The following is a 22,077-nucleotide window of genomic DNA, read 5'->3' on the forward strand; positions in this document are numbered from 1 at the left end:
TTAACCCAGAGCAATCTTAATTCTTCTTAGTTCTATGAAGGCTAAGAGAAATGAGGAAGCTTCGGAAGAAGGGATTAAAGCTAGCAGAGGTTGGCTCATGAGGTTTAAAGTTTAAAGCCATCTCCATAAAATAAAAATACAAGTTGAAGCTTAGGCTCAGTGGCTTATGCCTGTAATCTCAACACTTTGGGAGACCAAGGTGGGAGGATTGCTTTAGCCCAAGAGTTTGAGGCTGCAGTGAGCTATAATCACACCACTGCACTCCAGCCTGGGTGACAGAGTAAGAACTTGTTTGTGAAAAAAACCAAGGTGAAGCAGCAAGTTACCCAGAATATCTACCAAGGATAATTGGTGAAGGTGGTTACACTAAACAGTAGATTTTCAGTGTAGGCAAAAACAGCCTTCTATTGGAATATCTAGGACTTTCATAACTAGAGAGGAGAAGTCTATGACTGGCTTTAAAGCTTCAAAGGACAGGCTGACTATCTTATGGGGGGCTAATGCAAGTGGTGACTTTAAGTTGAAGCTAATACTCATTTACCATTCTAAAATTCTAGAACCCTTAAGAATTTTGTTAAATCTACTCTGCCTGTGCTCTATCTTAAACTGATAAGAACAGATACTACACCTGATCTTAGCAAAAAGGCTGAAAAGTGATACCTGTGTTCTATAAATGCCTGGATGACAGTACATCTGTTTACAGCATGGTTAACAACATTTTAAGCCCACTTTTGAGACCTACTGCTCAGAAAAGAAGATTCCTTTCAAAATATTACTGCTCATTGACAATGCACCTAGTCACCTAAGAGCTCTGAGGGAGATATACAAGATTAATGTTTTCATACCTGCTAACACAACATCCATTCTACAGCCCATAGATCAAGGAGTAATTTTGAATTTCAGGTCTTTAATGAGATACATTTTGTAGGAATATACATACTTGCCATAGATAGTGATTCCACTGATGGACTGGGCAAAGTAAATTGAAAACCTTCTGTAAAGGATTTTCCATTTTAGATGCCATTAATAACATTTGACATTGATAGGAGGAGATCAAAATATCAACATTAGCAGGAGTTTGAAAGAAGTTGATTGCAGCCTGCATGGATGACTTTAAGAGGTTTAAAACTTCAATGGAGGAAACAACTGTAGATGTGGTGAAGATTGCCAGGGAACTAGAAATAGAAGTGGAGCCTGAAGATATGACTGAATTGCTATTATCTCATAATAAAACTTTAATGGGCGAGGAGTTGCATCTTATGGATGACTAAAGAAAAGTGGTTTCTTGAGACAGAATCTACTCCTGGAGAAGATGCTGTGAACATTGTTGAAATGACAAGAAAGGATTTAGAATTAAGTAATAAACTTATTAATAATTTGTAAAGCTGTGGCAGGATTTAAGAGGATTGACTTCAATTTTGAAAAAAGTTCTACTGTGGGTAAAGTGCAATCAAACAGCAGTGCATATTACAAGGAACTCTTTCATGAAAGGAGGCATCAATCAATGCAGCAAACTTCAATGTTGTCTTATTTTAAGAAATTGCACAGTCATATCAACCCTCAGCAACTACCATCCTGATCAGTCAGCATTGAGGCAAGACCAGCAAAATGATTGGAACTCACTGAAGGCTCATATGATTGTTAGCATTTGTTTTTAGCAATAAAGTATTTTAAATTAAGATATATACATTGTTTTAGACATGATCCTATTGCACACTCAATAGCCTACAAGCATGGTATAAAATGACTTGTATATGCACTGGGAAATCAATTTGTGTGATTCATTTTATTGCAACATTTGCAGTGATCTGGAACAGAACCTGAAATGTAGCTGGACTAAGAAAAAAAGAGGAAACACTCTTTCCAAGACTATAATTGGAAATGAAAGTAGGGACATTACTCCTAATTTGAAAGGATTATAAGAAAATATTATGAACAAATGTATACCAACAAATTTGATAACCTAGAAGAAATGGAAAACTTCCTATAAACACAAACCTACCAAGGCTAGATCATAAAGAAATGGAAAATCTGAATAGTCCTGTAGGTTAAAGTTGTTTCATTGTGCACTGGTTACTTTCACAAGTCTGTTGAGATGGGACACACACAAAGCAAGTTACATGAAGTGGATGTATTACTTACAGATAGGCAGCAAGGGACAACAGAGGCCTAGGATTCAGAGTGAGCCAGTTCCCAAGGCTCAGGAAATCTGCCCAGGGTGAATGGAGGCTTGTCTATGATGCTCTGCTTGTACTGCAGCTGAGGGACCCTGGAAAGCAGCCCACCCTGGGTTTTATACCACAGGGACAACATGATAAGCTAGGATAAAGTGTTAAAGGACATCCTGTTTTATGGGGGACATGAAGAAAGCCTGAGCTGTTCTAACCATCTTCTTTATCTCAGGATGTTGCATTCTGAGCATATTCTACACATGCTTGAGAACTACAAGCAAGAAAGAGAGAGTGCTGGGTTTGTCTAAGGCCACCTAGAGAACTGTGCTTAACTATTATATAACTAGTAATGAGATTGAATCAGAAATAAAACATTTCTGACAAAAAAAATCCCTGGACCTGATGGCTTCACTGGTTAATTCTACCAAACAGTTGAAGAACTAATACCAGTCTTTCTCAAACTTAAAAAAAAAAATTAAAGATAACTCCTTGTATGAGGGCAGCCTTAACCTGACATCCAAGCCATACAAAGACTCTACAAAAAAAGAAAACTACAGACCAATATTCTTTATGAACATTGATGCAAATATCCTCAAAAAATACTAGCAAACCAAGTCAAGCAGCAAATTAAAGGAATATACATCATAACCAAGGGAGATTTATTCCTGGAATGCAAGGATGGTTCAATATTTGAAAGTCAATTACTACACCACATTAATAAATGAAGGTAAAAAACCACATGGTTCTCTTATTGCAGAAAGAGCATTTGACAAAATTCAATATCTTCATTTTAAAAAATTAGGAAGAAAAGGAAACTACCTCAACATAATAAAAGCCAAGTATGAAAAACCTATAGCAAACATCATATTCAATGGTGAAAGACTGACAGCTTTTGCTCCGACATTAGGAAAAAGGCAAGGATGACTGCTTTTACTACTTCTATTCAACATAGTGTTGGAAGTTGTAGCCAGAGCATTTAGGCAAGAAGTAGAAATAAAAAGCATCCAAATTGAAAAGAAAGAAGTAAAATAATCTCTCTTTGTAGATTATATGGTCTTAGATGTAGAAAAATCTAAAGAACATACACACACACATACACACACACCCCTGTTAGGACTAATAAATGAATTCAGCAAAGTAGCAGAATACAAAGTCAACACACAAAAAAATAGTTGCATTTTTATACAATAATGAGCAAATCTGAAGAGGAAATTAAGAAAAAATTTCATTTGTTATACAATTGCACCAAAAAGAATAAAATACTTAGGAATTAACTTAACCAAGGAAGTGAAAGACTAGTGCAATGAAAACTGCAAAAGATTGCTGAAAAAAAAATTAAAGAAGGTATAAATAAATAGAAACACATCCCATATTCATAGATTGAAAACAATATTAAGATGTCAGTACTACCCAAAAGAATCTACAGATCAATGAAATCCCTATTAAAGTCCTAGTGATATTCTGCCAGTGATATTTTTCGCAGAAATAGAAAAACCCAAAACAATCTTGTAAAAGAAGAATAAACTCAAGAACTCACTTTCTGATTTCAAAACTTTCTACAAAAATACAGTAATCTAAACGGTATAGTACTAGCATAAAGACAAACATATACCAGCTTGAGAAATACAGCAAGACCCTGTCTCTGCATTAAAATATTTAAAAGTTAGTTGGGCATGGTGGCACACATTTGTAGCTCTAGCTATTTGGGAGGTGTAGGCAGGACAATCACTTGAGCCCAGGAGTTTGAGGTTACGGTGAACTATGATCATGCCATTGTACTCCAGCCTGAGTGACAAGACAAAACCCTTTCCCTAAAAACAAATAAATAATAAAAAGACAGACATACAGACCAATATACTATAATAGATAGTCCAGAAATAAACCCACACGTGTGGTCAAATTATTTTTGATATGCAAAACAATAAGGTTGGACCCTTACTTTACACTATATACAAAAATTAACTCAAAATGGATCAAAGACCTAAATGTAAGACAACCTATAAAACTCTTAGAACATAGGGCAAACATTCATGATATTGCTGGGTGTGGTGGCACATTGTCCCAGCTACTCAGGAGGCTGATGTAGAAGGATTGCTTGAGCCCAGGAGTTCAAGTCCACTATTTTGGGCAACATAGTGAGACCCTGTCTCTATAAAAAAAAGTTCATGACATTGGATTTAGCAATGATTTCTTGAATATGACCCCCAAATTTTTAGAAATTTGTGCATCAAATGACACTATCAACAAAGTAAAAAAGCAATCCACAGAATGGGAGAAAATATTTACAAGTCATTTATCTGATAAGGAATTAACATCCAGAATATATGGTAAACCCCTAAAACTCAACAACAACAAAACTACTGTGAGTTTTAAAATGAGCAAGGCATCAAATAGATGGTTCTCCAAAGATATACAAATGGGCAATAAGCATATGAAAAGATGCCCAACATCATTAATCATTAGAAATGCAAATCAAAACTATAGTGATCCAGGTGTGGTGGTGCAGCCTGTGTTCTCAGCTACTCAGGAGGATCACTTGAGCTAAGGAGTTCAAGACCAGCCTGGGCAACATAGACGCCCACCCCATCCTGTCTGAAAAAAAAGAAATAAAAGCCAAACCAAAACAAAAAGCCTACAATGAGATATCACTTCATACTCATCAGGATGGCTGCCATAAAAATAAATAAATAAATAAATAAATAAAACCTAGAAAATAACAAGTGTTGGTGAGGATGGGGAGAAACTGGAACCTTTGTGTGCTCTTGGTGGCAATGTAAAATAGTACAGCTTCTATGGAAAACAGTATGATTTATGATAGTTCCTCAGAAAATTAAAAATATAATTACCATAAGGCCTAGCAATTCCCCTTCTGAGTATATATCCAAAAGAATTTAAATCAACGTCTTGAAGAGATGTTTATATAATATACTCATGTTCATAGCAGCATTATTCACAATAGCTAAAATGTGCAAGCAACCCAAGTGTCCATCAATAGATAAATGAATAAGCAAAATGATAATACAATGGAATATTCAGCCTGAAAAGCAGAAGGAAATTCTGACACATGCTACAACATAAAAGAACCTTGAGGAAATTCTGCTAAGTGAAATAATCCAGTCACAAAAGGACAAATACTATGTGATTCCACTTAAATGAAATACTTATAGTAGTCAAGATCATAAATACAGAAAGTAGAATAGTGGTTGCTTGGAGTCAGGGTTGGGGGAGAATGGAATAGGAAGCTGTTGTTTAATGGGGATAGCATTTCAGTTTACAAGTTCAAGACAGTTATGGAGATGAACCACATTATAAATATATTGAATACCACTGAAACATACACTTAAAATGGTTAAGGTGGTAGATTTTATGTTATGTGTATTTTACCACAATAAAAAAATTGGGGGAAAAAGATAATTTGTTTAAAGTTATGATAAGGATGTTTTGGGGGGATTTATAACATATGTAGAAACAAACCATACAATAATAGCACAAAACCCGGGAAGGGATAAATGGAAGTTTACTGTTACATAGTTCTTACTCTGATATATGAGGCAGTATAACATACTTTGAAAGGTAGACTCTGATACCTTAAAGATGTATACAAGAAATCCTAAAGCAACCACTAAAGAAACAAAATAAAGATATATAGCTAATAACCCAACAGAAGAGATTAAAATGAAATCATAAAAAATACTTAATCCAAAGAAAGGTAGTTAATAAAGCGAAAGGGGGTAAAAAATAGGTGGGAGAAGTAGAAAACACTTAACAAGATAACAGATTTAAACCAGTCATATCAATTGTCATGTTAAATATAAATGTTCTAAAGATCACAGTTAAGAGATTGTGATTGTTAGATTGTATAAAAAAGCAATACCCTTTGTACTTCCTAATAGAAACTCACTGTAAATATAAAGACAGTAATTGGTTAAAATTGAAAAGATGAAAAAACAATATACCATGCTAACACTACTCAAAAGAAAACTCATGGCCAGGTGCGGTGGCTCACGCCTGTAATCCTAGCACTCTGGGAGGCTGAGGCAGGAGGATTGTTTGAGCTCAGGAGTTCGAGACCAGACTGAGCAAGAGTGAGACCCCATCTCTACTAAAAATAGACAGAAATTAGCTGGACATCTAAAAACATATAGAAGAAATTAGCAGGGCATGGTGGCACATGCCTGTAGTCCCAGCTGCTTGGAGGCTGAGGCAGGAGGATTGCTTGAGCCCAGGAATTTGAGGTTGCTGTGAGCTAGGCTGATGCCATGGCACTCTAGCCCTAGCATCAGAGTGAGACTCTGTCTCAAAAAAAAAAAAAAAAAAAAAAAGCAAGCTCATATGATTATATCAAAGTATATTTTAAAGCAAGGAACATTACCAGGTATGCTGGTAATGTTTGCCTTTCAGTTACAAATTGACCCTTTTGGCCTCATCTGTGATGGAGTTAGGACTTGTCAATTATTAATATTTCTTCTTTGCTGACCAGCATAATTGTTAACCCTGTTAATAGAGGGTGCTGGAGGCACACTGGAGAGGGAAGGATTTTTCTCTCTTGGTTCCAGCTACTGTACTTTATCAGTAAAGCCTAACAACTAGACTTAACTAGCCTCTCCACAAGACTCACCATCCATCACCAACAGCTTGATTCTTTAATCAGACCACCAGAAGACCCTGTGACTTCAAACCCCACACGACCTGCATTCCACAGTTCACTATAAAAGCCCTTGCCCTCTTAGTCAGTCAGGGAGACAGATTTGCAACTATTTCCCCCATTTTTCAGACAGACAGCTTTCACATTAAAATTCCTTTCTTCCTTGGCAATCCTCCTTGTCTAAATAATTGGCTCTTTGTGCAGTGAGTGACAGGACCTAGGATGAATTCCTTTGTGGGTTTGGTAATAAGAGAAGGCATCTTTATTCTTTTACCACCCTATTTGTCTACCTATCTGCATCTGCATTTACATATTCTGCCTTCCCTTTTATTTCAATGGATGAATTGTCCACACTCTTACTTAGAACTGATCCCTCTGATTTTGTACTGGCTTCCAGCCTTTCTTCCATCAAGGACTTTCCTCATGTAACTAGCCTGTTTCTCCTAGATTGTCAACTTCCCCCCTCTCTACTGGATCTTTTCAGTCAGTATACAAAGTTACTATAATTTCTTCATCTTTAAATTTTAAAAATATAGGATCCCAAATCCCTATCCAATGATGTCCTTATTTTTCTGCTCTTCTTAAAAACAAAACTTAAAAGTATTGTCAATATTTACTTTCTCCACTACCTCTTCCTCCACTCTTATCAAATTCTCATCAGACTTTAACATACTTTCACCCACTCCACTAAAATGGCATGTTTCAACACCACTAGTGACCTAAACATTGGTAAATGCAATGGCCAATTCTTAGTTCTCCTCTTACTTGACCTATCATTTGACACACTGGATCACTCCCTCCTTCTTGAAACATTTTCTTCCCTTGGTTTTGCAGATCTAAACTCTCCTACTTTTCCATCTATCTCACCGATTATGCCTACTCAGTCTTCTTAGTTGGATCCTCTTCATCTCCCTCACCTAAGCTGGTGCATTGCTAGAAGAAACCCTACTGAGTAAGTTATTCTTTGGCATACTACTGACTCTGACTTTCCAGTACTTAAAAATTCTGATGTCTGTCTTTTCAAAGGAAAATGATATTACAATTCCTTCTTAAAAATGAGCGCAACTCTCAGGATAACCCCAGAGATACTAACCCAGGAATCTCCTCCAAAAGAGGAAGAAGCGTCTGACGCCTTCCGGAAACGAGCCTTGTGGGAAATGTGGTCTTGGCGGGATGCCCTACAGCCCGGAGGAGACCGGGAACTCTAAGTGGACAGTTACTTCCGCACACGCGCAGTAGGAAGGTAGCGAGCATTCTGCATTCAGAGGGGTTCCGCGTGAAGTCAGGGCAGGGGCTGCTCTTTTAGAGTCTGGACAACGCTGTAACCTGATCCTAGGCTTAGAGCCAGAGCTGACAGGGAGGCAGTGAAAGGGTGGCAGGTATGGCTTTGACTTGGGGGCTGTAAGGGAAAGACGGTGAAAAAGGCGGGGACTGGCTTGTGGGTTTACCCCGCCAAAGATAAAACTTTACAACCTCCAAGTGCGGTGACTTTGGATTTGGGGATGTGGATCCTTTTCCAACTCTTGAGTAGTTTGGAGAAGGCAAGAGTAGGGCTCCCAGCTGGCACTGGTAGGTTCCTAGTCCCCTGGTGGGGCTGGGAGAGGTTTAATTTGTATTTTTGTCTTTGTAGGTAAAGGTCGCTGTGTAGGAGTCTGTGCGTCTAACTGCACCTTTCCTGGTTCTGACAGCACCATTGGCCCTATCGGAGCCTGCGACAGGAAATTTTAAGCCACTTCAGGGGATCCCGGAAGAAAGCATTTCTAGAGAAACTGCTATGCATTTTCAGGGTAGTCTCACAGCAATCATCTGCAATAAATGCTATCACCATTTTGCATATGAATAAACTGGAGCTGAAAGAAATGAAATTACTTGCCTAGACTCACACGTCTTAGTAAGTGGGAGAGCTGAGGTTCCAACCCAGATATGTTTTCTCCAAATTTCATTCTTTGAAATTTCAAATTTCATTTTTTACCTCACACTCCTTTATAAAACTGTTCATAAAACATAAATAATATTTATTGCTGTCATTTAAGCAATTAATGCTAACTAAATTTCAATTTGTGGTTGTTATTTAGGTCTCTTGGTGTATCTGTAGATCTTCTAGTAAAGACTGTGTAGATGAGGCTGTGAGTCTCTCTTGCCTATTTTAGCCTCCCTAGGGCTCCAGCAGTGCTGGTTAGAATTTCAAAAAGCCCAAACTAAGCTCATAGGAGATGGTGAGTGCCCAGAGAGAGAGAGAAACAGACTTGGAGTTTAAGCTGAAGGCTCCAGCTTTAAAAAATAAAAAATTTTCTAAAAGAGTGTTCCTGGGTCCCTGAATCCAGCCTTTCCAAGAATGCCCAATCCAATTTGAGATCTTTTATGCCAGCTTCAGAGCAGAAACCAGGCAGTCACAAGAAGGAATACTTTCTAGAGCACTTGAGTCTCAGAGATGAGGCTTTTAGTTGGTTTTCTTTAACTCATTCATTATAATATTTCCTTAGGATAAATTTCTGGGAGGAAAAAAATCACTGATTCAAAAGCTAACAAGTTGGTATTAGATCAGTAGGACAGAAATGAACAACATCCTTATCTAAGCTCTGTATATTTGCAACAGAATCAAGTAGAGATTGGTGCTGGTGGAACATGGACTTTTCTGAAATGTCATTCATTTCAGAAAATGGGAGAAATGAATGTCTCCCAAATGAATTTTCTCCCAAAAGGGGAGAAATGTCATTCTCCCACTAGGTGGCATTTTCGAGGCAGCAATGTGGGTGCTTCTGGTCCAATAGAGTAGGATTCTATATTGCAGTCCTGGTTTCTCAGGTCTTTCTATTCTCTCCATTTCTACTTTCATAGATCTCTGTCCAAGAGCTGCAGAAATGATCAATTTCCAGGTAAGGCATCCATTTATTCATTCAGTCATTTAAATCTCCCCCAAATCTATATGATAGAAAGCAATGGTATAGTCAAGGAAAATATAGATTGAATAGAGTATCAGGTCCAAAAGAAAATTTAGGAAATTGATACATTTATGTACAATTTGTAGAGTGTGTACAAAGCTGGAATAAATTTAAGCTGCAAATGTATACTCAGTCTTCCTGGAAATCATAGTAAATGGATAGCCAACCAGTTTAAGTATTGGCATTGTCCATATGGATAAAGCAAAATAATTCCCCAGATAAGTAAGATGATTTTCCTGTATAGATAATATTAGAAATAACATTCCCAGCCAGGTATGGTGGCTCATACCTGTAATCCCAGCACTTCAAGAGGTTGCAGAGGAAGGAGCACTTGAGGCTAGTTCAAGACCAGCCTGGGTAACATAGTGAGACCCCATGTCTACAAAAAAGATTATCCAGGTGTGGTGGGGTACACCTGTAGTCCCAGCTACTCAGGAAGCTGAGGCAGTCGGATCACTTGAGCCCAGGAGTTTGAGATTACAGTAAACTATGATCATGCCACTCTACTACAGCCTGGGTGACAGAGCTAGATCTCGTCTCATAAAAAAAAAATAATAACATTCACAGCAACAGCCTATGATAGATATACCAGGTTTCCTATGACTTTCTTAGAGTGTTCCCTGCCTAGAGTAAGCAGAGAACATAGTGTTAACCAGCAGTAAGTGAACTCAATTTGTAAGTTCGGGTACATAGCCTTTAAAATGGCCACACGGATCTATAAGTAAACCTTGTATCATTTCCAGAGTCTCCACTATCTTGAGCATTTTCTCTTCCAATGCATTTTAAGGTCATTGAATTTAAGGAATATTGTCAGGGTTCATAAAGTAATGTGTTAGGTACACACACTGCTTCTGTATGTCTTTTTGTTTGTTTGCTTGTTTTTGTTGTTGTTTTTTGAGATAGTGTTTTACTCTGTCACCCAGGCTGGAGTGCAGTGGCTTCATTTTAGCTCACTGCAGCCTCAAACTCCTGGGCTCCAGTGATCTTCCAGCCTCATCCTCCAGAGTAGCTGGGATTTCAGGCATGTACCACTACGTCTGACTAATTTTTTAATTTTTTGTAGAGACAGGGTATTGTTATGTTGCTCAGGCTGGTCTCAAATTCCTGGCCTCAAGAAATCCTCCTACCTCAGCCTCCCAAAGTGCTAGATGTATAGGCATGAGCCACCACAGTCAGCCATGAATTTCTCTATGATGACTTTATATTCAGCCAACTTACAGAAGTCCTATTAAGTCCAAGAGTTTTTTAGTTGATTCTTAGATTTTCTAGGTAGATAGTAATATGCTCTTCAAATGGCATTTTGTCCCTTCCTGCCCAATATTTATATCTTCTTCCATGTTTTTCTTATCTTATTGCAATGGCCTGACTTCTTATAATTACAGCTTTGCCAGACATCCCTTGGTATCTGAGGGAGACTGGTTTCAGGACCCCTGCAGATACCCAAATCTATGCAAACTCAAGTCCTACAGTTGGCCTTGTGGAACCCAAGGGTATGAAACATTGACCCTCCATACACATGGGTTTTGCATCCTGAACATGCTATATTTTGGATCTGCATCTGGTTGCAGATGTGGAACCTGCCAGTGGAAGGCCAACTGTATTTACTGAAAAAAAAAATCTAAGTATAAGTGGACCTGTGTAGTTCTAACCCATGTTGTCTAGAGTCAAGTGTAATTTCTAGCCAAAAGTCTTTTGTCCCAATTTTAATGGAAATGCTTCAAGTGTTTCACCATTTCCTCTTGTATTCTGATAGATAGCTGGGGGGTTTTGTTTTGTTTTACCTATGCATTCCTGGGATAAACCCTATCTAGTCACCTTATCTTTTTCTTAAAGGGCCAGATAGTAAATATTTTAGATTTGAAGGCCATACAGGCTCTGTAGCAACTACTCAACTCTGTCCTTGCATATGAAGTAAATGAATGAATATGACCATGTTCCAGTGACATTTTATTTATAAAAATAGGAGGCCAGCCCATGGGCTTTAGTTTCTTGATCCCTGCTATATATGGTCTTAACTTTCTCTTTTATGCTAGATATGTAACCACATACCTTTGAATGCAGTGCTTTTAATATTTATCCATTAAGCATGATTTTGGCTCTGTAGTTGGGAGGATATATTTTACCACATAAAAAATTCCATGGGTTCTTATTTTATTATGTATATGTGCATCTGGCATGTCAACTTTTTAGTCTCAATAACCTTTTATTATACTTATGTTTACTTTGTAGAATCTAATAGATTGTAAAATATCTGAGAAGAGTCATAATTGTATTCCTTTTGATATCAATAATACAGGGTTGGTAGGTCCTTGTTAAATATTTTGTGAGTGAATAAATGAAAAATATATGTAATATTTTTAAATAGCTTTATTGAAATACAACTCACATATCATAGAAGTTACCCAATTAAAGTGTATACAATTCAGTGGTTTTTAGGATATTCATAGAGTTGTACAGCCTTTCACCACTATCTAATTTCAGAACATTTTCATCTCCCCAGAAAGATACTCTATACCCATGAGTAATCACTCCCCATTCTTCCCTTTCTCCAACCCTAATCTAGTTCTGTTTCTATGGCTTTTCTATTCTGAACCTTTCATACAAATGGGACCACACAATATGTAATCTTTTGTGACTGGTTTTTCTCAGCCAGTATAGTATTTTCAAGATGCATCCACATTGTAGATGTATAAGTAGTTTGTTCCTCTTTTATTGCCAAATAATATTTCTTCATATGGTTATACCACCTTTTTATCCATTTGTCAGTTCATTGCAGATTTTTCTACTTTTTTGACTACTATGAATAATTCTGCTATGAGCATTTGTTTATCAGTTTTTGTGTGGACATGTTTTGAATTCTCTTGGATATATACCTAAGGATTAGAATTCCTGGGTCATGTTGTTACTCTATGTTTCGCATTCTAAGGAAGTGCCAAACTGTTTTCCATATTTGTTACACTGGTTTGGAATCCCACCAGCAGTATACAGTAAATTCAGTTTCTCCACATCTTTGCAAACATTCGTCATTGTCTACCTTGATTTTAACTGTCCTTATGGGTGTGGAGTGGTACCTCATTATGGTTTTTTTTGTTTTTTGTTTGTTTTCTGTTTTTTTATTGAGATAGAATCTCGCTTTGTTGCCCAGGCTAGAGTGAGTGCCGTGGCGTCAGCCTAGCTCACAGCAACCTCAAACTCCTAGGCTGAAGCAATCCTGCTGCCTCAGCCTCCCGAGTAGCTGGGACTACAGACATGTGCCACCATGCCCGGCTAATTTATTTCTATATATATTAGTTGGCCAATTAATTTCTTTCTATTTTTAGTAGAGACAGGGTCTCGCTCTTGCTCAGGCTGGTTTCGAACTCCTGACCTCGAGCAATCCACTAGCCTTGGCCTCCCAGAGTGCTAGGATTACAGGCATGAGCCACCATGCCTGGCCCTCATTATGGTTTTGATTTGCATTTCACTAATGACTAATGGTGTTAAGCATCTTCTCATGTGTCTATTTACCTTATACACACACATACACACATAAACACATATATATCTTTGGAGAAATGTCTGTTTAAATCCTTTGTCCATTTTTAAATTGGATTGTTTGGGTTTTTTTGGGGGAGGGGGGCAGAGTCTCGCTTTGTTGCCCAGGCTAGAGTGAGTGCTGTGGCATCAGCCTAGCTCACAGCAACCTCAAACTCCTGGGCTCAAGCAATCCTCCTGCCTCAGCCTCCCGAGTAGCTGGGACTACAGGCATGTGCCACTATGCCCGGCTAATTTTTTCTATATATATTAGTTGGCCAATTAATTTCTTTCTATTTATAGTAGAGACGGGGTCTCGCTCTTGCTCAGGTTGGTTTTGAACTCCTGACCTCGAGCAGTCTGCCTGCCTCGGCCTCCCAGAGTGCTAGGATTACAGGTGTGAGCTACCATGCCCAGCCTGGATTGTCTTTTTTTTTTTTTTTTTTGAGACAGAGTCTCACTTTGTTGCCCAGGCTAGAGTGAGTGCCATGGTGTCAGCCTAGCTCACAGCAACCTCAAACTCCTGGGCTCAATCGATCCTCCTGCCTCAGCCTCCCAAGTAGCTGGGACTACAGGTATGCACCACCATGCCCCACTAATTTTTGTATATATATTTTTTAGTTGGCCAATTAATTTCTTTCCATTTATAGTAGAGACGGGGTCTTGTTCTTGCTCAGGCTGGTTTCGAACTCCTGAACTCGAGCAATCAGCCCACCTCGGCCTCCCAGAGTGCTATGGATTATCTTTTTATTGTTCAATTTTAGGAATTCTTTATATTAATATATTCTAGGTACAAGCCTTTTCTCACATACATGATTTGCAAATACCTTCTCCCATTCTGTGGATTTTCTTTTCACTTTCTTAATGGTGTCCTATGAAGCACAAAAGTTTTTAATTATGATGAATTTTAATTTATTTTTTCTTTTGTCACTTCCACTTTTTCTGTTGTATTTAAGAAACTACCACCTAATCCAGGGTCACAGATTTTCTCCTGTTTTCTTTTAAGAGTTTGATAGCCTTATTTCTTACATTTAGGTCTCTGACCCATTTTAGTTCTTTTTTGTATATGATGTGAGATGAGTAGGGAGTCCAGTTTCATTCTTGTGTGTGTAGATATCCAGCTGTCTCAGCACCATTTGTTGAAAAGACCTTTCTTTCCCCAAATGAATTGTTCTGGCACTAGTTTGATATTTTAAATATGATTTTTGTTTCTATCACAAAATACATTTCTGAATCAAGTGTGTAATGGTTATTGTATGTAACTCGCTACAAACTCAGCAATAAACATATGACAAGATAATAAGGAGCTGCCTTGATTCTCTTACAAGTCCTTTAATGATACATACTTTAGTTTGAAGATGAACATGCTGTTACAGGAATCAGTGACATTCCAGGATGTGGCTGTGGACTTCACCCTGGAGGAGTGGCAGCTGCTTGATTGTGCTGAGAGAACCCTGTATTGGGATGTAATGTTGGAGAACTATAGAAACCTCATCTCAGTGGGTAAGGACAATGTATGGTAACTTTTTGGTATAACTCAGAATTTAATAGTAGTGCCCTTCTTTTCAGAGTTGTGAAAGCTGTGAGCTTTCTGAAACATTAGTAAGTTTGACCCTGAATTTTAGTGCTTAAAAATTCTTAATCCCAGGCCCGGCGCGGTGGCTCATGCCTATAATCCTAGCACTCTGGGAGGCTGAGGTGGGCGGATTGCTCAAGGTCAGGAGTTCGAAACCAGCCAGAGCAAGAGCGAGACCCCGTCTCTACTATAAAGAAAAAGAAATTAATTGGCCAACTAATATATATAGAAAAAATTAGCCAGGCATGGTGGCACATGCCTGTAGTCCCAGCTACTCGGGAGGCTGAGGCAGGAGGATTGCTTGAGTCTAGGAGATTGAGGTTGCTGAGAGCTAGGCTGATGCCACGGCACTCACTCTGCCTGGGCAACAGAGTGAGACTCTGTCTCAAAAAAAAAAAAAAAAAAAATTCTTAATCCCCTTTAGGGATCAGATAGTCTGTGTATGCTTCTACCTGCCAAATGGAGAAAGGTCTATTCTAAAACCCATTTGTTAACCTTTGAAGGCCCTGTGACTCAAGAAGGCTGACCCGAGTTGTGAGGTAGTTGTTTGCCTAGCACTTTGTCCCAACTTCTGTGTTTTTTCCCACCCACAGGATGTCCAGTTTCCAAAACAAAAGTGATCTTCAGGGTGGAGCAAGGACAAGAGCCATGGATGGTAGAGGGAGGGAACTCATGCTGGAGCCATCCAGGTGAGTGACAGAAAATCAGATGCGAGTGTTTGGAATTGAGATCCCAGTTGGGCAGTGAGGGACAGCCACCTTTGAAATACTTTTAGGAAGCACCTCTTAAAAGCCCCACACCTTTGGAAGTGACTGGGTACACTTGACATAACATCACCAGCACCTCGAATGATACCTTCACTCTCACTCTCCCCACATAGGTGCTCTTTCCTCTTTGCTCAGCTGTTGTATGGAGGGACATCCCTCTCCTATCTGCTCTGGCTCCTCACACTACCTAGCTCAACTAGATCCTTACTTTGTTTCTGTTCTCAACATGATTACAGATCTTTTTCTATGCAGTTAGTCCTTATGATGTCATCAGATTGTGTAGATTTGAAGCATTACTCCACCAATCACTGTCTAAACTTGGACAAATTCTTTTGTACCACAGTTGTCTTTATAAAATAGGAATAATGTTACTCTTATTTTAGCATATGTGCTACTGAAGCAAGCACATGGAATAATATTAATCCTTACCTCAAGTTTCCTGTAAAGATTATATGGGCTAATACATGCAAAACACTTCAAATAGTTGGCAGATTGTGTTAAGTATATGTGGGTTTTTTTTTAACTTTTGTTACATCATACTCGATTTTTCGTTTTTAAAAAACACTTATTCCTCTTCTTCGTCGTACACCCTACCTTGCATCGTTAGTCTCACTGATAACGTGGTGCATCTTTCTGTTTCACTTGATAATGTTGATATCTTTTAAAAATTCTCCTCTAACTTTAGTTGTTTCCTTGCTAACTCACACCCTGTCTTACTGCTTATTTGCCTTTTGCTTCATGCCTTCTCGTCCATCTTCTTAACTTCTCTCCACAGTAGCCTCATCAGAAGCCTCATTACTCTGAAGACTAAAGTTGTCTTATGCTATCTGTAGCATCTTTGCCTCACCCACTTTCCATTCCCATCATTTTACCTAGTAGGCCTTATTTTCTATTAATATCTTTCCCATAATAACTAATTTTTTAAATTCTTCAACCTTCACTATTATCTTCACATTACTATAAAGAACAAGAAGACTGCTTTGCAGTCTCAAAATCACTGTGGTAGGCAATTTGGATTTTTTCTCTCAATAGACTGTCTTAAATACTATAGTGACTTATGGCCTATGACTTCAGCTATTAGTTTATTCAAAACTACTTCAAAAGAAAAGTTTCCCTTTCTACAGAGATCATAAAAAAGTATCTTTCAAATTGTTAAAATACCACTTTAACTATATTTTAGATTCCCTGGGACCCCAACTCCTGCTGACATAAACCAATGAATTTTAATTACTGATATCATGTCTGGGCTGTTTATGTTACTATTTTACCAATTCCATTCTGTTTTCTAATTTATCTCAGATGTTTCTCCAAGATTTATACAAATTATTCTATTTTTCTTGTCGCTTTTCTGATAAATATATAATTCCTTCATAACCTATATTGTGATATTTAAATGGCTTTTAGTGTCCTTGATCATGTAGTCCCATTTTGCTTACCCAGAATTATTCATCTTTATCCTATTACATAGAAATTGGGCTCTTTAATGTCCTCTATACACAGTTTTCCTCTCTTTGCCAATCCTTTTTTTGAGACAGAATCTCTCTCTGTCACTCCAGCTAGAGTGCAGTGGTGTCATCATAGCTCAGAACAGCCTCAAACTCCTGGGCTAATGCAATCCTCCTGCCTCAGCCTCCTTTGTAGCTGGGACTACAGGCTTGTGCCACCATGCCAAGCTAATTTTTTCTATTTTTAGTAGAGATAGGAGTCTCGCTCTTGCTCAGGCTTGTCTGTAACTCCTGAGCTCAAGCAATCCTCCCTACTTGGCCTCCCAAAGTGCTAGAATTACAGGCAGGAGGCACCGTGCCTGGCCTGCATCAATCCTTTTGATGCTGGTGTGTCTTCCTCACTAAAACCAGCGTGCTTAAGTCTGAGTTCAGTTTCTCCTTTTTCATGGTAATTTCACTCTAAATTAATTACTCTCTTTGAACTCCCAAGCCAACACTACTATGACTCTATCATGAAAAGTTAACATATACTGTCTTGGATTTTTTTTTTAAAACCCTTGTGGCTTTTAAGGCAAGTTTTTTCATGATAGTGCCCTGAAGGGAACAGTCTACATTATTTTTTCCTTTATATTAATGCTGAGCCTGTAATGGCATTCAATGAACATTTTATTAATTCATTATTGTAGAGCCAGACATTGTGGGGGATGTTTCTTATTTTTCCATTCAACAAAGCTTTTTAAATTTTTTATTTTATTTTTTTACATGCTCCCTAGAAAGGTATCCAAGGCTTTTTTAAAAAAAATGTTTCCTGAGAAGGTTCAAAGAAAGCAAAAACCCATTACCACTTTCTAAGTTTATAAATGGTAATTAGAAACAGCACAACATAGTCATATTAAAATATTTCAAAATTTGACAAGTGAGTATGAAACATTTGTTTGATGCACATTAACATTTCAGTTTTGTTCCAGTTAATTGTCAGAATGAATGGTACAGATAGTTGCAATGACTATTTTAGAAATTAAAAGAAAATGGACCTTAAAGTTTTAAAGTATGCAAAGATTGGAGAAGTCTTTTTTTGAGATCATGAAACAATGGCTTCTCCCTAAAGAATATCTAGGTACTAGATAGAATGAGAGGAGGTGAGGGAGGCCAAATTAAGGTGCAGAAGGAACATGAGCAAAAGATCAAGGACCAGGTGCAGTGGTTCATGCCTGTAATCCTAGCACTCTGGGAGGAGGCTGAGACAGGAGGAATGCTTGAGGTCAGGAGTTCAAGACCATCCTGAGCAAGAGCGAGACCCCCATCTCTACTGAAATTAGAAAAAATTAGCTAGATGTGGTGGCTTGCACCTGTAGTCTCAGCTACTCAGGAGGCTGAGGCAGGAGGATCACATAAGCCAGGAGTTTGAGGTTGCTATGAGCTAGGCTGATGCCATGGGACTCCAGCCTGGATGACAGAGCAAGACTGTTTAAAAAAAAAAAAAAAAAAAAGATGGAATTTAGGAATCCAGAATGCATGGAAAAGAAGGTATTTGTTGAGGACCAGTGGAAAGCATGCTTAACCCCATGAGTGAATTCATACAGGCATAATTTTGTATATAAGGCTAATTACCCTCAATTTTTTAGGTGGTTATTATTGGTAGAAGTGACACAGTCTGCTGCTTCTCATTGGTTGAAGTAGAGAGGAAAGAAGAAAAAAACTAAATCCCTATATTCAGAACCACTCTATAAAGAAATGTGGGCGGGGGGTGGGGGGAAAGAAATGTGTATTGATGGCCATAGCCCACTCACTGCTCAGTCTAGCTCCACAGAGACAGATAAAGCATAGAGCAAGAGGCAAGGGGTGTTGTACTAATACTCCACATGGAGGGATACTTAAGAGTGGGGAATTACAACCCCCTCAACCCAACTGTTTTTCTAATTGAGCAGCAGATTTGGGATTTATAATATTTTGAGCATAGGAACAAAAAAATATGACTTAAGGGGCAAAGCCGCTTTCTAGAGGGCAGCTTCAAAGAGGATGTGTTAATAAAAACAGTACTTGTCACATAAAATTGGACAGATAGCTGTCATATACAGAAAGCCAGCCAGAGTTAAAAATGATAGCAAATAGACAGAATCTATGCCTGGGCCTAGGATGTCTTATCCTTGGATGACTTGCTGGACATTTGTGTTCCTGGGCTTGTAAGTATATGTAAGAGTGAATCCCAGCTGTCAGTAGAGCTGGAGCTTTGTCTACAGATATGTCTCAGCTGTGGTTTGGATGGTGGTAGAGGACTGGAAATATAAGAATGTTCTTAAAGGAAAGTGACATTGTGCAGGGTGACTAAGAGGAAAAAGAGATACAAAGGAGAGAAATAGGGAATTATCTACCAGGGTGATCTAGGAATTGTATAGTGAGAATTCTGCTTCTTATTGCCTCCTCCAAACCTAGTCTGTTCTCTAATATGTTCCCTTAACTCCCTTGTCTCCTGTTCCCCTATCCATTAAGCATATCTCCATGATGATCTCTCTTCATTCTATGAGCTAAGCCTGCACCCCTGTTGATCAACCTTTTGACTTCCTTTGTACCCTACTCACTGTACCTTTTGCCTGTTTTACTGTCTTTCCACAGGTCATGTTAAGCCATCTGTTCTCATTATTCATCTGCTCCCATTTCTTTTTTAGCAGTTTTATTCTTAGAACTCAAGAGGAACAAGGCAAATACAGGATTTGTTTCAGAATAAGAGACTAGATTTGAAACCATAGATGTTTCTCATACCATGTTGGTAGGAACAAATAACTAGGAATGTTTTATTGTATTCCGTTTTAGAAGCTGACTGCCCACTTGTTGATGAACCAGAGAAGCAAGAGGAAAACAAAGACAATTTTTTGACATCAGTTTTGTTCACATTCAATAAAATTCTGACTATGGAGAGAATCCACCGTTATAACATGAGCACAAGTCTTAATCCTACAAGAAAAAAATCATATAAATCACATAGGAGGAGTTTGCAACCTAATTTAGACTTTCTTAATTATAAGAGAAGTTATTGTGGAGAAAACTCTTGTGAATGCTGTGAATGTGAGAAGGACTTCAAAAAGAAGTTTCATTTCATTAGACATGAAACAAACCATACAAGAAAAAGGCCTTTTGAATGCAATGACTGTGGGAAAGCCTATAGTAGAAAGGGACACCTTGCTACTCATCAGAAAATTCATAATGGAGAGAGACCCTTTGTGTGCAGTGACTGTGGGAAAGCTTTCATGCATAAAGCTCAACTTGTGGTCCACCAGAGACTTCACACTGGAGAGAAACCTTATGAATGCAGTCAGTGTGGGAAAACATTCACTTGGAGCTCCTCCTTTAATCAACATGTGAAATCTCATACACTTGAGAACTCATTTGAATGTAAGGAATGTGGGAAAACCTTCAGGTATAGTTCATCCCTTTATAAACATTCTAGATTTCATACAGGAGAGAAACCCTACCGATGTATCATATGTGGCAAAGCCTTTGGCAACACATCTGTGCTTGTTACACATCAAAGAATTCACACAGGAGAGAAACCTTATGGATGTATTGAGTGTGGCAAAGCCTTCATCAAGAAGTCTCATCTCCTTAGACATCAGATAACACACACAGGAGAGAAGCCATATGAATGTAACAAATGTGGGAAAGCATTTTCCCAGAAGTCAAATCTTATTGTACATCAGAAAATTCATATGTAATATTCCCTTTATGAATATGAGAAGAACTTAAATATTAGGTAAATATTACGAGATAGAGAATTCATGTCAAGGAGAAATCCACAATTTGAATGATTTTGAAAGGGTAGATTCCCATAAACAAGCCAATCATGTTTTAGAAGTGATAATAAACTTTTTACAGAAAAAAATCACAGAAAACACTAAATTACAAATAATAGAGCATAGAGCTTGGAAAGAAAGCAAATAATCAAGGAACCACTAAAAACTACATTTACCATTCCTGACTTTAAATTTTATAATAAATAATATAGTTATGCAAGTGTGAGTATAAAGTACTTGCTTATTCATTTTATTAAATTATACCTATTATGAGTTTCTGCAGTAAACATTACCATTTTTCCTTCTAATCCTAACAATAACAACATAATTAACCAAATTAGAAAATGTGGTTTAATATGTTCTATGAATTTCAGTAATATTTTCATCCATTTGCTGGCACTTTTAATGGGCATGGCAGTGTTACTGAATCTGAGTCTCCTCCTTAATTATAGAAGTGAAGACTTCTTATAAAAATTCTTACAAAGATGTTTTCCTTTATATGTAAACAACAAAACAAAAAATTTAACAAGATACTAATTGAAGAGAATAAAGCAATTTTGTTCTGTATTATAATAAGTATTCAGTTGAGGAAAGGAAGTATTTAAATATGTAACTAAAACATTTGCACTTCAAATATTCCTGTTCTTTTTCATTGGTATAGCTATGTAAGATGTAAGCATAGCTTAAGAGGTATTTAAGTGGGGTATCATCTGTATTTTAATAAAGTTAGGGTGTCATGATACTTTGCAAAGGTTTGGGAATTTTGTTTTTTTAAGAAACCAATACAGGTTTAGCTCCTGGAGGTACCTGGAATTTTCCATATGAGCAGCGTAGGCATTATTAATGAAGTTCTAAGTTCTACATATTCTCTTTGAAGGACTAATCAGCCATTATGTAAGCTAACATTTCTAGTGTTTGCCACAGTATTCCTTGGTAATGTCAAAAAACTTTTATGCCTTTTCTTGAGTGGTGACAAAACTCAACTTAAACCTAAATTCAGAAATTAAGCCTTTTCCTTTTAAGTTTAAGCTCAGTTACTATTTTGCAATGTTTTTCTTTCATTAGACATTTCATGAAGAGTTATGTTGAGTAATAACTATAAATGAATGACAGTGCTTTTTTGAACACACATACTGGAACTTAAAGACTCAAATGTTTGTCTTTCTAATGTTATTTTAGAAGGCTATGTCCTAATTTCATTTATGCAGTCATTCCAAAAGTATCTGGAGC

At 37.7% G+C, this 22,077-nt stretch overlaps 1 protein-coding gene and 1 pseudogene across 3 annotated transcripts; one reads left to right on the plus strand and one right to left on the minus strand.

Moving 5' to 3' along the window:
• Positions 1-500: 500 nt before the first annotated feature.
• Positions 501-658, minus strand: LOC142869635 (uncharacterized; annotated as a pseudogene).
• A 6,941-nt stretch (positions 659-7,599) lies between these two features.
• On the plus strand, positions 7,600-21,828 carry ZNF684 (zinc finger protein 684). Of its 3 annotated transcripts, XM_020280306.2 has the most exons (6): positions 7,601-8,195; positions 8,447-8,707; positions 9,655-9,692; positions 14,648-14,774; positions 15,441-15,536; positions 19,871-21,828. In XM_020280306.2, the coding sequence occupies exons 3-6, from the start codon at positions 9,678-9,680 to the stop codon at positions 20,767-20,769; spliced, it is 1,137 nt and encodes a 378-aa protein (XP_020135895.2). In that variant the 5' UTR covers positions 7,601-8,195; positions 8,447-8,707; positions 9,655-9,677; the 3' UTR covers positions 20,770-21,828. The 3 variants fall into 3 exon arrangements, with proteins under 3 accessions (XP_075853161.1, XP_020135895.2, XP_020135897.2); XM_075997046.1 differs by lacking the exon at positions 8,447-8,707 and having other exon boundaries at positions 7,600-8,195; positions 14,623-14,774; XM_020280308.2 differs by lacking the exon at positions 8,447-8,707 and having other exon boundaries at positions 7,602-8,195.
• The last annotated feature ends 249 nt before the right edge of the window (positions 21,829-22,077 follow it).

The sequence above is a fragment of the Microcebus murinus genome, chromosome 2 (assembly GCF_040939455.1).
Source record: "Microcebus murinus isolate Inina chromosome 2, M.murinus_Inina_mat1.0, whole genome shotgun sequence".
Classification (NCBI taxonomy): domain Eukaryota; kingdom Metazoa; phylum Chordata; class Mammalia; order Primates; family Cheirogaleidae; genus Microcebus; species Microcebus murinus.